Source organism: Trachemys scripta, chromosome 3 (genome assembly GCF_013100865.1).
Source record: "Trachemys scripta elegans isolate TJP31775 chromosome 3, CAS_Tse_1.0, whole genome shotgun sequence".
Classification (NCBI taxonomy): Eukaryota; Metazoa; Chordata; order Testudines; family Emydidae; genus Trachemys; species Trachemys scripta.
In genome coordinates, this window is record NC_048300.1 from 68,027,383 (window position 1) to 68,041,945 (window position 14,563).

Below are 14,563 nucleotides of genomic sequence, written 5' to 3' on the forward strand. Positions count from 1 at the left end.
CCTGCCCCCTGGCCCCTTTACCCTGCTGCTCAGAACAGGGTGTTGGGCTCTGTGCGAGCCGGACACGTGGCTGCACTCCCCAGCACAACACACAACCCGGTCCCTGGCCCTGCACAGTGCTGCCGGAGCGGGGCGCGGGGCTGCCGGGGAGGAGGAGCTGCCGGCTCAAAATGCGGGGAGGGGAGGAGGAGCTCCTCTACAGCTGCTCCGGAGTCCAGCCCGGGACTTTCCTGCAGCCCTCCCAGCCGCTCGCTCTGCTCTGCCCGGGGAGGGGGGAAATCCCCGACATTTTGAGTGATTTACAAATTCCCCCTGGACGCTATTTTTAGCACAAAAAGGAGGACATGTCCGGGTAAATCCGGACGAATGGTAACCCTAATTTATAGTAGAAATTTTGGATTCAACAGAGCTATTTATATGTGACTTCAAAGTTGCAAAGAACAGTTGTGTATTATCTCTAATTCTAGAGTATTTATGCTTCTACCATGGACATGGTGACCTACCTTTTAGACTGTACCTTTATAAATCTGATCCAAAAGCTTTTCGGATAATCAGGAGGGGGATGGGACATATGTTTTTAAAAAAAATAATCATGTAAGTGTCAAAAGCAGGTATAGAAAAAGAACAGCTGTTGAAATTGTCAAGTTAATCGTGATAATTCACTTGGACTCCCTCCTGTTTATAACGGACACATGGGAGCTGCAAATTTGGGAGGGGAACCAAGTTAGCCCAAACTCCAGTTCTCCATACTTGTTAATCTTCAGTCATACTGAAGGCAATAAATCAATGTCTGATTTTGCAGGGAGGCAACAATGCTGGGCATACTGTTGTTGTAGATTCCGTGGAATATGATTTTCATCTCTTACCCAGTGGGATCATCAATCCAAAAGTCATTGCATTCATTGGTAAGTATGGCATTTTCCAAAACCGCAATTTTAACACTAATACAAGTCCAGACTCTTGGAGTTCTATTCTTGAAGCCATCAATATCCACTACAGCTCAGGGCATAGTAAGTCAGGAACTTCCTACTCCTCCTCACCCTTTTTCTCCCCTTGCTCTGAAGGACTTGGGCACTGGGCCCAGAGGGTCTTTGCAACCTCACTGCATTGTCCTCGCTCAGTTTTGAAATTTGGACTCTGGTCAGTTTTTCTCATTTGCTTTTTTGCTGTTGCTTTATTCTCATCTTTCCTACCACTGTAACCTCTCTCTGCTAGTCTCTCTCCTTTCTTTACCTCCTTCCCATTTTCTCTTATCTCTTTACCCACTTCCAGAATCCCTTCCCATCATTTCTCTCTTCCACTTCAACCTCAGTGAGTGACCACCAAAAAATCCCCTCAATGGTTATAAGTAATGCTTCTCCCCCCCCCCCCTTCATGGATCGAGGGGCCGTGAGCCAAGGCCACCACGTCCCAAAAGAGGCACCTGCTACCATATGATCCCTTTCAGATGTCCTTCTGCCCCAGTGCCACTAGTGACTTGTGTGTGTGTGTGTGTGTGTGTGTGTGTGTGTGGTGACTAGTCCCTTGCTCTTTCAGGAGAGTATTTCTGTGCTGAAGGCATTCTGTGTTTAAGAACAACTTCAGATCTACTGAGCTTAGCAAGACCCTAAGATTGTTCACTTTTTGTGGAAGGGATAGCTGTTCCATAACAATATATTTCAGCACTCCTTAGTGACTGTTGCAGTTATGTACTATTTGCCTTTTTAGGGAACAGGTAAGGGCAGTGATCCAAATTGCTAATAGGAAAGAATTACTATGAGCAACCTCAACTCACTCCTTGATACAATTTCTCTTTTTGCTAGCACAATGACAACATTGGCTTTATTTGCTTTTGCATCACAGGGTGAGAGTAACATATTTGAATATCAATATCTCTAGTGAAAATAGAAATAAATAGGCTTGTAAAAACCATAAGAATATTTTAAAAATAGCTTGTACTGCCCTATGAAACTAATTAAATTTTGGAAATGATGAAGGAGAAATACCACTGTGTGACAGACAGGAATGCATTTATTTTTCATCCTGATATAATAAGAACATTAAATTTCCAATTTAGAGGAGTTCAGTGCATGCAGCTAGGGACTCAAATACTTTAGCTGTAGATCAGGGAGTCTCTTATATCTTAAATTCCGAAGGATCAAAGTAGTATAATGGAACAGTTTTTGAAATGTATGTCTTAAAATACTCTTTATGCAGAAAAATGAATCATGGATTTGTAAGAAACTAATTTTTCCTGTCTGGCATCATACATTAAACTCTGTATTCCTGATTTCCTTTAGGAAATGGAGTGGTGATTCACTTGCCAGGACTGTTTGAAGAAGCAGAGAAAAATGTAAAAAAAGGAAAAGGTGAGAACAACCTTTTAAGGTATTACTTTAAAAGGGGGCGTTGGTGCTTTCAGGGATATAGCACTGCTGACTAGCCCTAGCCTAGAGGCCATGAGAAACAAGATGGCTGCATCCAACTGGAGCTCCTCTTTTTGCTCACTTCTGGCAGCAATCCTGCAGGGACTCCCAGAGCTCTGTTAGTCCCTGCAGCTCCCATCAGGAGTCTCCTTAGAGCCTCCTAGAAAAATGCATTCTAAAATGTAAATTACCCATAATTACCTTTGTCAGTTTTAAACCATAGACTTAATATATTGAAAATAAGATGCTGTTCATGTGCAGTCACTTACTGTAATCAGTATACATATAACTATTACAGTATTAATACATATGCTACAGTTTGATAAATATACTAGAATGCATAGAGATGCCATGCAATCATTTATAATTTAGTGGCTTAAAAATACACTTTTTAAAGTAAATGCCAAATAATGGACTTGTGGCCAGTTATAGGAATGCCAGATACCTGATAGAAAATGTATTTATCCAACTTCTGTAGCCATTTTTAAAGACAATGGTCTTGAAAGAAACCCAGAAAGAAAAAAAATTCTAACATTGGTAACAAAACAGCTGAGCTTGTTTTAGCAATAGTGAGAAACTTGAAAAATTTCCCTAGTGTATGCTGAATGCCTAGAAGTTTCAACTTCTGATAAGCAGTCTGCATTTCCTGGGTTTATAGGTTCAAGTCAGACCTTAACAATTGAAAATTGTTTGCTTTTTCTGAAATAAGATGGTGACTCAGTTTGGTACGTCTTTTTAAATGACTTCCATTTTCAAATCTATAATTAGTCTTTAGAAGTTTTGCTTATTCCATCATGAAAAGAAAAATGATATACAAAACATAATTTAAACCTTTTTCACTTCCTTTTTAAGGACTAGAAGGCTGGGAGAAGCGATTAATAATTTCTGACCGAGCTCATATTGGTAAGATGGCATACTATATTTATTTCCATAAGAATTTCCTTAGACTTTTCAAAGGCACTGAATAGCTGACAATTTTATTTTATCTATATTAGTATCATTATTGTAGTAGCCAAAGGTTCCAGTCAGGGATCAGGGCTTGATTGTGTTAGGCACTATAGCTTCTTTAATATTTACCTTTTTTCATTTTTAAAAATGTGGAACCATTCTAGACTAAAACATTTTAGTTTGACTCATTAAGCTGATTCCAAATGCATGTCATGTTTTCTCAGAAAGCAGTTCAAAAGTTACTTGAATGCTTGAAGGCTTCGTTTCCCATTTCAATACAGAATTTGTGCTCTCCTCTTCGTAGGAAGCTTTGCCTAATATTTTTGCTTCTCTCAGGGATCACATGGGCTTTTGGAGAATACCAAGAAGTGGTAGCCGAAGAAGTGGGTATTCACCCACAAAAGCTCATGCTCCTATACGTCTGTTAGTCTATAAGGTGCCACAGGACTCTTGCTGCTTTTACCAATTAAACAGTGACTTCAGGTTATAACCCTTTGGACACAGACCTTGTAGTAAAATCAGATTTAGTGTCCCCATAATAAAATCAGATTTAAAGTGAGTGGCCCTCCCAACCATCCAAAAATGCTTTTTATACTGGAGGCCTTTTAATTACTGACTTCACTGACCATTTGTTCTTTCTACAGCATATGGATGGATGATCTTCACCTCTCTAGAGGCTAAATCTATACAATAGTGTTTTAGTGAATGTATGTAGAGACTTCCATAGGTCTCTGTACCCTGGGAATTTGACCAAGGACTTGGCTACACTTGCAAGTTAGAGTGCATTAAAGCAGCCCCAGGCACACTAACTCACGACCCATCCACACTGGCAAGATACTTAGAGTGCCTGGACTCTGCATCTTTAGCTCTCCTGGTAATCCACCTTCACGAGAAGCATAATGCTTGCTGCGCCTCAGCTGAAATGTCCCAGCATCAGTGTGAATGAGGTGTTGCATTACTGCACTCTGATAGGTCTCCGGAAATGTCCCATAATCCCCTTAAGTCAAGTGGCCACTCTTGTCATTGTTTTGGAATTGGCTGTAGGAATGTGGATATGCCCTTTCAAAGCTCCGTTTCTGACAGCCGGTATGCTTATCTGCTCTGGTACAAAGCAAGCCATTACTGTAGAATATTGCTTGTTGTGAGTGTGTGAGAGAGAGAGAGAGAGAGAGGGGCGTGGTGGGGGGGTGTCTGCTGCTGTCTGAACTTGCAAGACAGCACGTGGCATGTTCTCAGCCTCCCCAAGTCCCGACTCTCTCCCCCCCCCCCCCCATACACACTCCACCCCACCCCTCATTTGCAAAGCACGTTGCAGCTACTTGCGTGCTGGGATAGCTACCACAATGCACTGCTCTCTGTGGAGTTGCAAGAGCTGCTAATGTGGCCATGCCAGTGCGCTTGAATCTGACTGTGTGGACAAGCTTCAGAGGCTTTTTTTATACTGAAGACCATTCAAAATAGAACATGTAATTTACAAAAAGGAAGAAGGCGCCAAACTTTACAGCATGCCTCTTATTTGGAGTTCACCATTTTGTTCTCCATATGGGGGGAAAAAAAGCACCGTCGATCCTCAGCTAGCTGTGAGAAAACCTCTCTGATAACAAACATAAAACACTTCAATAGAATGGCTTATGGTACCTAACCAATATATGATTATTTTCCCATGTTAATCTGCACTCAAAGAAATTGAGGAAAAAATCATGTGTATATCATTAATTTCAGTTTCAAATTGTTGCACATATAGTCTTGTCCAAATTTGCATTTTAAGGGTTTTTCTTTTATTTCCTTAGTATTTGACTTTCATCAGGCTGCTGATGGCATTCAAGAACAACAAAGACAAGAGCAAGCAGGAAAGAAGTATGTAATTTTCTTTTGTGTTTTTAAAATATGGGAGTATGAAGTTTAAAACAAAAAAAAATCTAGTGTTCAAAGCTTGATAAACCCTAACGACAATAAAATAATGATAAAGTAGTATGAAGTATTTCGAGGTTCATTTTTAGACATATCTTAACATAAGTGTCCCACCAATGAAAAATAATAGGATCGCACTCTTAAAGTATGGTCATACCACAATATTTTTGGTACAGAAAGGGACAAATCAGCTGACGCTTCCCAGAACTTAAACTGGCTCTTTAGAAAAAGACACATCTTTTAGCACTGTTGTCTCAAGGGCTGAAAAATCTGAGAAATTATGAAGACTGGCAGAACTGAAGTAACATTGACTAATTTTGCTTTGTTCAGAAGTGCACACGAAACATGAATGTTCATGCTGTGCTTTATATGCCACCTGCTATCTCTGTTCTATCTGAGCTTTTTTATGAATTTCAAAACTTACTACCTAATCATGGATGGAAGCAGCTGGCTGAATGAACAACATAACATGCATCTGCAAATGAAAATAAACGTTATGTGAATTTCTAAGGTGCCAGTATCAGAGGGGTAGCCGTGTTAATCTGGATCTCTAAAAAGAGAGAGAATCCTGTGGCACCTTATAGGCTAACAGAAGTATTGGAGCATAAGCTTTTGTGGGTGAATACGAATACGCACGCTTCTGACGAAGTGGGTATTAACCCACGAAAGCTTATGCTCCAATACTTCTGTTAGTCTATAAGGTGCCACAGGACTCTGTCACTTTTTAAGGTGCCAGTATATTTCAGCCAGGGTATGGAAGGTTTGTCTATGTCAGGGGTCGGCAACCTTTGGCACGCGGCTCACCAGGGGAAGCACCCTGGCAGGCCGGGCCAATTTATTTACCTGCTGACATGGCAGGTTTGGCCGATCGCGGGCCCCACTGGCCACGGTTCACTGTCCCGGGCCAATGGGGGCGGACAGCAGCAAATCGACCTCCGCGGCTCCCCCGTCGATGGCACTTACTCCTACCTGCGCTGGTGGAGTACAAGCGTCGATTCGGGGATCGATTGTCGCGTCCCAGTGAGACGTGATAATTCGATCCCAGAGAGAGCGATTTCTACCGCCGATTCAGGCAGGTAGTGAAGACATAGCCTAAGATACCTAGGATACTTTCCCAGGAATCCTAGCCCAAAACATACTTAATTGCACTGCCAGTGTGAGCACTGGTACACAAAGTATGGGGCGTATTCGGCTCTGCAGTATGAATGTTTGAAGACAGGCTTGCCTAATGTGTCTGCACATATGTGAGCATCCAACATACAGGTACACACTGCAGTGTCGACATTCCCTAAGATCGCTATAAAGTTTTCTCTATTCACTTTAGTAAAAGTACAGCGCCTTGGAGGTCTTTGTCCAAAGCAATATTGATTACAGTTGATGATATTATAGGCAATTGTGAGCTTTCCTTGATCCACCCCAAGAGCCCAGAAGGACTTTACAGCCTTTTGATATCTTTACTCACTTCTGAAATATGGACACTCTCATCACTCTTATTTGCCAGTGGCTGTTGGTCCACCTTTGCTCTGCTACCATTGCCACCTGCTCAGCTTCCCAATCTCCCTCTCTTTCTCTTAGTTTCCCTTTTCTGCCTCCCTACTCTTTCTTTTCTGCCTTCTTCCACTCTTCACCATTCCTCCTCCCATTTCAACTCCAGTGAGTGCCCACCAAAAAACAAATCCCATATTTTTTGTGAGATAAATAAAACAATAGCCTGGTCACCCTTTTTCCTACTACAGTCAGCATGCGGACATAAAGTCCCAGCAACATCTAACAACAACTGCTGTCTTCTCCACAGGGCTTTCTGGGGATAGAGCTCCAAAAATCTCCCTCTGCCTCTCCTGCATCCTGTATTGGGTCCAACACTAGACATCCCAGAACTGTTTTCTATCAGAAAATGCAATGGCTTTGTCTGAACCATTCATCTTCCTGGCCCCATCATATCTGCCAGCCTCCAGTTTCTTTCCCTTTCCATCTACTCTGTCCTCTCCCCTTTTTACATACTCCTCCCTTCCTTCACTCAAGTCTGCTCTCCCTCAAAATTCACTTAAGCTTTATTTAATTTGGAATAAGAGTATTAATATTGATAAGCAAAAGGCACGTGTTACATCTTGTCTACATACAAACATAACATGGTATTATGTAACTTTTGTGCCCCCTTTCCCCTATTTCTCACTCCAAACTCATCCTTAATCTTTTTACTGGTTTCACTTGTTTTGTCCTGTCTTAAATTTACATTGCAAACTTTCAGTGGCTTAAACATTTCTGTTTTACAGGCACTTCTGGGCACACAAAAGTAATACTGGTGTGAATTTAGAAGCTTAAACATTTATGTCGATATCCAGTTAACAGTGGATGATGCCTCAGAAGGCTGCATATTGTGGCTGTGTATTAGCCCAATTAAGATGGGTTAGACACGGGTATTAAGACTATTTTAGGTGAGCTTTCTTATGATGCCTCTCAGAAATGCCTTTAAAACTTAAAAACCCACATTTGTTTTGGTGAAACGTCATGACGTGCCATTAGAATTAAAAATTAGGACAAAATTGTATTTGAGGAATCCTTGCTGAAGTCATCAGATTCAAGTCTTATATAACCAATGAATAATTAATTTGGAATAATATAGTTTTTCATTAGTAGATATGTACTTAATAGAAGATTAGATTCTTTGAAGCCCTATTTTGTTTGCTAATTGGAAATTGAGAGTAAAGTTGCTTTGCAGTCTCTCAATACAGTGTTCCATCTGTTTGATCTATAACTGCCACGAGTGCCATGCAGACTACCATTTTATTAGCTTGTTTTTCATTCTTCTGATCAGGTCTAGGTTTTCCGTTGTACTTCCTCTCTGAAAGCAATGGAGACAAATAATTGTATTTTGCGATGTCACTGGCATGAGTTGTTCTGTTTCCAGATGAAAGAAGGCTAGTGTCAGTTCTACATTGTTTCAGGAGAAACAGTTTAGATACCTTCTTGTTTTAGACTAGCTGTTTAATTTTTCAGATGCTAGCAGTTCTGCAAATCTAATTAATTCTTGAAGGTATTTCATATCTCAGAACCTTCCGTCTATGCATGTCCTCTTCTGATACTGAGCAAAGTTCCTGTTCTTCTTGTTCCTATGTGGAGTCTAGTGTTTATTGAAAGATTTCACATACATATTTTAAATTAGTCCTGTGTCTTTTGTCACTTCAGTGCACAAGGCCTTCCTCCATCTTTTTTCCTCAAGAGAGGTTTTATTTATCCAGAAGACAAAAAATTTATCTCGGAAATGATCTGGTGCGTGGCTAATTTCAGTTCACATCATCAAAGGGTCATCAGAATCAGTTCCTTGCGCATGCAGTTAGAGAGGAAATTAACCTGTCAGGATTTATATAAAAGAAATGTCGGTGAAGCAGGGAGGAAAATGCAGAAGATTGGCTTCTTTCAAAAATTAACACTTAAAATACATGAAAGATGTAAATATGTTCACAAACAGGATTTAATTTTATGAAACTCCTTTGAGGTCCTTATTTTTAAATATAAAAATAAATAAATAAATAAATGGAGATATCCTGTTTCTTAGAACTGGAAGGGACCTTGGTAGGTCATAGAGTCCAGCCCCCTGCCTTCACTAGCAGGACCAAGTACTGATTTTTGCCCCAGATCCCTAAATGGCCCCCTCAAGGATTGAACTCACAACCCTGGGTTTAGCAGGCCAATGCTCAAACCACTGAGCTAATACACATTAAATTTTTAAGTTAAGCATTAAGAAAAAATGGTCAGAAGTCAAAGTTAAATGTTGTTAGTCAAAACTTGGTTTGCTTTTAAAATTAGCTTTTTGTCTTCTCTTTTTGAGAGTAACATGTATGACTTTTACTTTTTTGAAAGCTTGGGAACGACCAAAAAAGGGATTGGTCCAGTTTATTCTTCGAAAGCAGCTCGAAGTGGGCTCAGAATGTGTGATCTTGTTTCTGATTTTGGTGAATTTTCAGAGAGGTAATTCTAGTTTTATATTTGAAATGTAACCTTTCAAGCATAACTTTAGACTAACAGTATACGAATTATATTAATGGTATATTTTGGCATGTTTCAGATAAGACTTTTTGGAATATAAATTAGATATTTAACTGGATGCATCTATCTGAATTTTCTTTTAATTGTGTAATCAAAAAGTAACTTTATATCAAGAGGTGACAAATCTTAAAATGTTGCTGAGCAAAATTATTGAAGAATTGTTTTTGCCTTTCAGGTTCAAAGTGTTAGCTAACCAGTACAAAGCTATATATCCAACCTTAGAGATAGACCTTGAAGGGGAATTGAAAAAACTCAAGGTAAAACTATTTCTGTGTTACAACAAATTATTTAATTGTATGTGCCCTTATTGTGAATCCCTAGAATGCAGATCATCAAACATTTTTGTGAATTTTTATTTTGATAAATAACCCACATATGCCTGATGGTAAAATATCAATCATTAAATAGATTTCTAGTTCTTATTTTAAGAAGACTGTCAGTCTTACTTTGTGCTCTGTTGGAACATTCTACTTCAGGAAGATTATCATAAATTAAAAAGGAATTGGGTGTTTAGAACACAAGTGTCACCTCCATGTTTCTTCACATATATCAGCCAAAAAAGTAAGCATTAAAATTAGGGGACTTGAAAGCAACTTTGTTATGATGAAGAACAGGGAGAGAACTGAGAGCGACGTAAGCCTGAACTCTGTCGTTAATTGTTAGAATTCTAAAGAGACTTGAGCAAAGATTTTATTACCAAACATCCACTAGAAAAAGTTATCCTTTTAGCAGTTTATTGGTTATCATTGGACCCAGTTTCCTAACACACAGATGAGTTGAAGAGTGGAGCATTTGGAGTTCTTCCCTTCCAGTTAACTGTAAAACTCTGTAATTTTTTTATCTGTGGAATTCTATGAGCCCTGTTGCTGGAGAATCAGTTACATGTTGACGGTTTTGTAATCCTTTTATTATACTTACATATGCACTAAATTTTTGGGGGTGGGGGAAGCCAGTAGATCAACAGTTTACTGTGTGGAGTGGAGACATAAAAACATCACAGTGCCTGGGGGGAAATGACTTGTATTTACTATGCTTTTTACAGTGATCTACTAAAAAGTTGAAAGAGTAAAGCTGTGTGCTCCATGTAAACCAAATCATTAGTATGGGACAGCATCTATTCATACTCATGGGGGACAGGATGTATGCTCAGTACTAATCTGCATGTTACAAAATACTTAGTTCCTATAGGTAAGAGTAAGACAACCCCTCTCTCCATTAGCATAAATATAAAGAGACATTAGGCCATTGGCTCCAGATTGTCACTAATGGAATTTCAGAGAACTGGCTTTTGTGGGAAGTCTTTAACACTTGCAAATAAGATGCTGAATGTAATAAAAATGTTTCTTTTAAGCAACATGTTTGAGTATTTATTTGGTCTTTCAGATTTGTATTTGTAAAATATTCAAAATGCTGTGTTAAGAAACTTTGGATTAGATTTTCATTTTTTGCTTGTGTTTTTGTCCTTTTGGGAAGAGATCCTCATATCCATTATCCCTGCCCTCCGCCCCAATTACCAACACACAGTGCCCCTCACATCTTTCTGATCAAATAGAACTGGGTGATGACCAGCACCGCAGGGAAGCCCAGTATCTTTCTAGAATTGTCTAGGAAGGATTATTTCTGAATGTGTATCCCACTTCTTTATTTCCTCTGTGTCAAAGGAATGAGTGGGTTGTCAGTATGGGCAGTAGCGCTTGGACTGAAAATCAAACCTGGTTACTTATATGGCAGAGTGGTACTTATGAGGCGTCTGGCTGGCTTTATCATAGTGAAACGTATAATTAGAGTATATTGTACACCTATTTGTTCTGGTTTATAACCTACTAATTAAACCCAATCTTTAAAAAGCCTTTTGTGTTACTTAGGGCTACATAGAAAGGATTAAACCAATGGTGAGGGATGGTGTTTATTTCATACATGAGGCTCTACGTGGACCACCAAAGAAAATCTTAGTAGAAGGTGCAAATGCAGCATTACTGGACATCGATTTTGGTAGGTATAACTTTTTCTGAGAAACATGGTGGTATGTATGTGCCATGAAAGGAAAATGTCTAGTGGCTGTGCCATGCATAGGTGCTCTTGTGGAAAATGTGTATTTGTATTATGAGGAAGCACTACACTTCCTATTTTAAGTCAGATTTTGACTCCACACTAAATTTTCCCCCCAAAAAATACCAAACCACTCTTTGAGTTTTGGGTCTTAGAAAAAAGAGGTGTTAATTAAATTTAGGAAATTCTTCTAAAGGTTTTTGGAAGTCAGTAAAAGTATGCACACGAGGTCAGGATTTGGCCTTTGGTTTGATTTTTAAGAATAACTTTTTGAATGGTGTTGGTGTGATATTTGGCTAAACCAATCACATGCAACTAACTAGTTACTTTGCATATAGCAGTCCTGTTAAAAAGCTGAGTCAATTACTATGGACTTTTCTTACCATTTATAAAAGTCATATTTCATAGCTCACAGTTGTGGAGCAGAGCTGTGAAAATACTTTATGAAAAGAACTTAGCTGGCTAGCAGTGATCTTTCTATATACATTTATTTTACAGTATGACAAGATACTTTTAGTGTAATTACTAAAATACTTCAAAGTATGCAATATTACAGGCTTTTGTGAGCTTATTAAACTAAAGGTTTTTTACCTACATGGCTTATGAACTACCTACCTAAGAGAACTACTTTCTCCATGGTATACCTCTACATTTGAGATCGCAAATCCTGTATTTTCTTGGATGTTAATAGGTATAAATAGTAGTGTACGCAGTGAGGCATTGCTTAGGCAAGAAGATTGAAGACCCCCTGAACCCTTAGGGTATGTATCCTACACAGCTCACTATGAACCCAAGCAGTGCCAATCCATAGCCGTGTAGTGTCTCTCTGCCCTCCACCGCAGGGAAAGACTCAGTCAGTGTGGAAAGGCTCCAGCAGCTCCCTGTGGCAAGGAGAGGTTCCAGCAGTGGGGAACTGCCAGAGCCTTTCCCCACTGCCTATCCCCCACCAGAGCCTTTCATGGCCATACGTAGCTACACACCAGTGTGGACACTGCAGTTTGTAGTTACAGGTATGCTAATGCCAGTGGTGTGCAATGTAGACAGGTCTTCAATCTCCTTTCAAAATCCTCATATTTTTGCTGTAAGTGGACGTACTATGTAATAGAGACACAGACAATACTTTCTGGTGACTCATGCTAATTTTTGGCTTGCATGTCCCTTGAAAGTTGCTTCACTATCTGGGCTTGATCCTGTGCTAATTGATGTCAGGGTAAATCTCCTGTTGGTTTCAGTGGGGCAGGAATGCATATTGCACAGAAGAAAATTTAGGTTCTCTTTTTCATATTTAATAAATTCCTAACTGCAAACTGTATTCATTTTGGTGTTCTTCATAGCTTTACAAAATCCACCAATGAGCTCTTCCCAATAAGTATGAAATTACCCTATATATGGTTAACTAACTTTAAAAATAATTTAAGGACCAGTGTGTTAGCACTTTTCAGTTCTCTTATTTATTTATTTTTAATTAGGGACATATCCTTTTGTGACCTCTTCGAATTGTACAGTTGGAGGCGTTTGCACAGGTTTGGGCATGCCACCTCAGAATGTTGGGGAAGTATATGGAGTTGTAAAAGCATATACAACTAGAGTTGGAATTGGTGCCTTTCCTACAGAACAAGATAATGTAAGCATTACTCATATGATCAACAAGTGGGAAAATAACTGGATGTGTTTCATAGGTTTAGCCAGTAATATTCCTTAAAGCTAAGGGCATATTGTGGCCTGTATAAAACTATCCCCAACATCAGATTCTGCATGAGATTTAGTGGCATTTCTTGCCTTAAAATACTTCTATGCTCTGAAAAGTAACTACCTCAGTTAACAAATCTGCTGCCTGGGCGCAGTGATCCATCTGTGCTTAGTTTATAAAGTTGTTGCATATTTTTTAGTTCTGCAGAATCGTTAATGCTGACAGAGAGGAAGATTAATTTTATTCTATCACATGCACCAGCAGCAAAATTGTAACGAAGGTCAAGTTGTAAAAAGGCAAGCTACCAAGAGTAAAGATTCTGCACCAAAAACACCTTGCCTTTTTGATCCTCAGCTGCATTTGCAGCACTGGCAGTCTGATTGCCAAGTATCTCAGACTTCATTAAGCTTCATAATATTGTTAAGAAATAGGTTCGGCATTACATAGCTGAATGAAAATGTAGTGTTGAGAAAATGGCTTGCTTAACTAGCATTCTTACATTTAAAAAAGAAAAGAAAAACCCACTAGCAATAGTAAGGGTACTTGTTTGTATTTTTATCTTGGATAGTTTTGTGCATTATTGGGAGGGGGACTTTAAGGTTATTACAATATTCTGTTAGCTGTGCTAATGCATATGAAAATCTTCTATCAGGAAATTGGAGAATTGCTGCAGAAACGAGGTAAGGAGGTTGGCGTAACCACTGGTAGAAAAAGAAGATGTGGCTGGCTGGATCTTGTGTTACTCAGATACGCCCACATGATTAATGGATTTACTGCGTGAGTATTCTGTGGTGCTGACAAACTGGCTTTCATATATAGCATAACATGGATTATAGCAAATTGTACAGTTCCTAGTAAGTAACTCTTACGAAACTCTCACCAGCATTGGTAGAAAATGGTTCTATTCAAATGAATGCTATAAAAGTTTAATCAGCCTAAAAAGTTACATAGCTTGGGTGTTAGCTTAGCAGTTGATTCCATCTCTTTTGTGCAAAGTGATTGTGAATTGTGAACAATATATATGATACCTCCATCTTCCATACTTATTTCTTTTAAAGATAAGAACTTATATATGACACTTCTCATTTTTGGGTCCAATGTAGTGTTTTAAGGTATATTCGAATGTACTAAAATACTTTGAATATTTGCACTAAAATATTGTGTAAAGGTATAAAATAACCTTAGTCTACATTCCAACATGTATATTTTCTAAACTTTTTTCCAGCTTTTGTATGCCATGAGAAATTGGCTAACACTTTAATATTAGTCTGTCTTGTCAGTTAGTGCTAATGTCAGAAGACACTAGAAATATCTCTAATTTGCAAGTTGTTTTTAAAAAATATACTTAACCATAACTTGTCAGTCTCAGATGGGATGTCCTGATATTCTGAACACATCTTTCACTTTTTTCCCTGTCCCCACTCTTAAGAGTTGCTTCCCCATGACGTAGAATTTTTTTAACACACAACTAGCAGCAGAAATGGCTCTGAAAAATACATGTACAGAAAAACTG

At 39.0% G+C, this 14,563-nt stretch overlaps 1 protein-coding gene across 1 annotated transcript in view; it reads left to right on the forward strand.

The window, feature by feature from the left end:
- Positions 1 to 14,563, forward strand: part of ADSS2 (adenylosuccinate synthase 2) — a 55,390-nt gene that overhangs the window by 26,233 nt on the left and 14,594 nt on the right. The window contains exons 2-10 of the mRNA XM_034764998.1: positions 803 to 905; positions 2,280 to 2,348; positions 3,258 to 3,308; positions 5,144 to 5,210; positions 9,126 to 9,233; positions 9,487 to 9,568; positions 11,177 to 11,303; positions 12,830 to 12,984; positions 13,703 to 13,827. Of these exons, the coding sequence (XP_034620889.1) occupies positions 803 to 905; positions 2,280 to 2,348; positions 3,258 to 3,308; positions 5,144 to 5,210; positions 9,126 to 9,233; positions 9,487 to 9,568; positions 11,177 to 11,303; positions 12,830 to 12,984; positions 13,703 to 13,827 (887 nt within the window). The remainder of the gene's footprint in view (positions 1 to 802; positions 906 to 2,279; positions 2,349 to 3,257; positions 3,309 to 5,143; positions 5,211 to 9,125; positions 9,234 to 9,486; positions 9,569 to 11,176; positions 11,304 to 12,829; positions 12,985 to 13,702; positions 13,828 to 14,563) is intronic.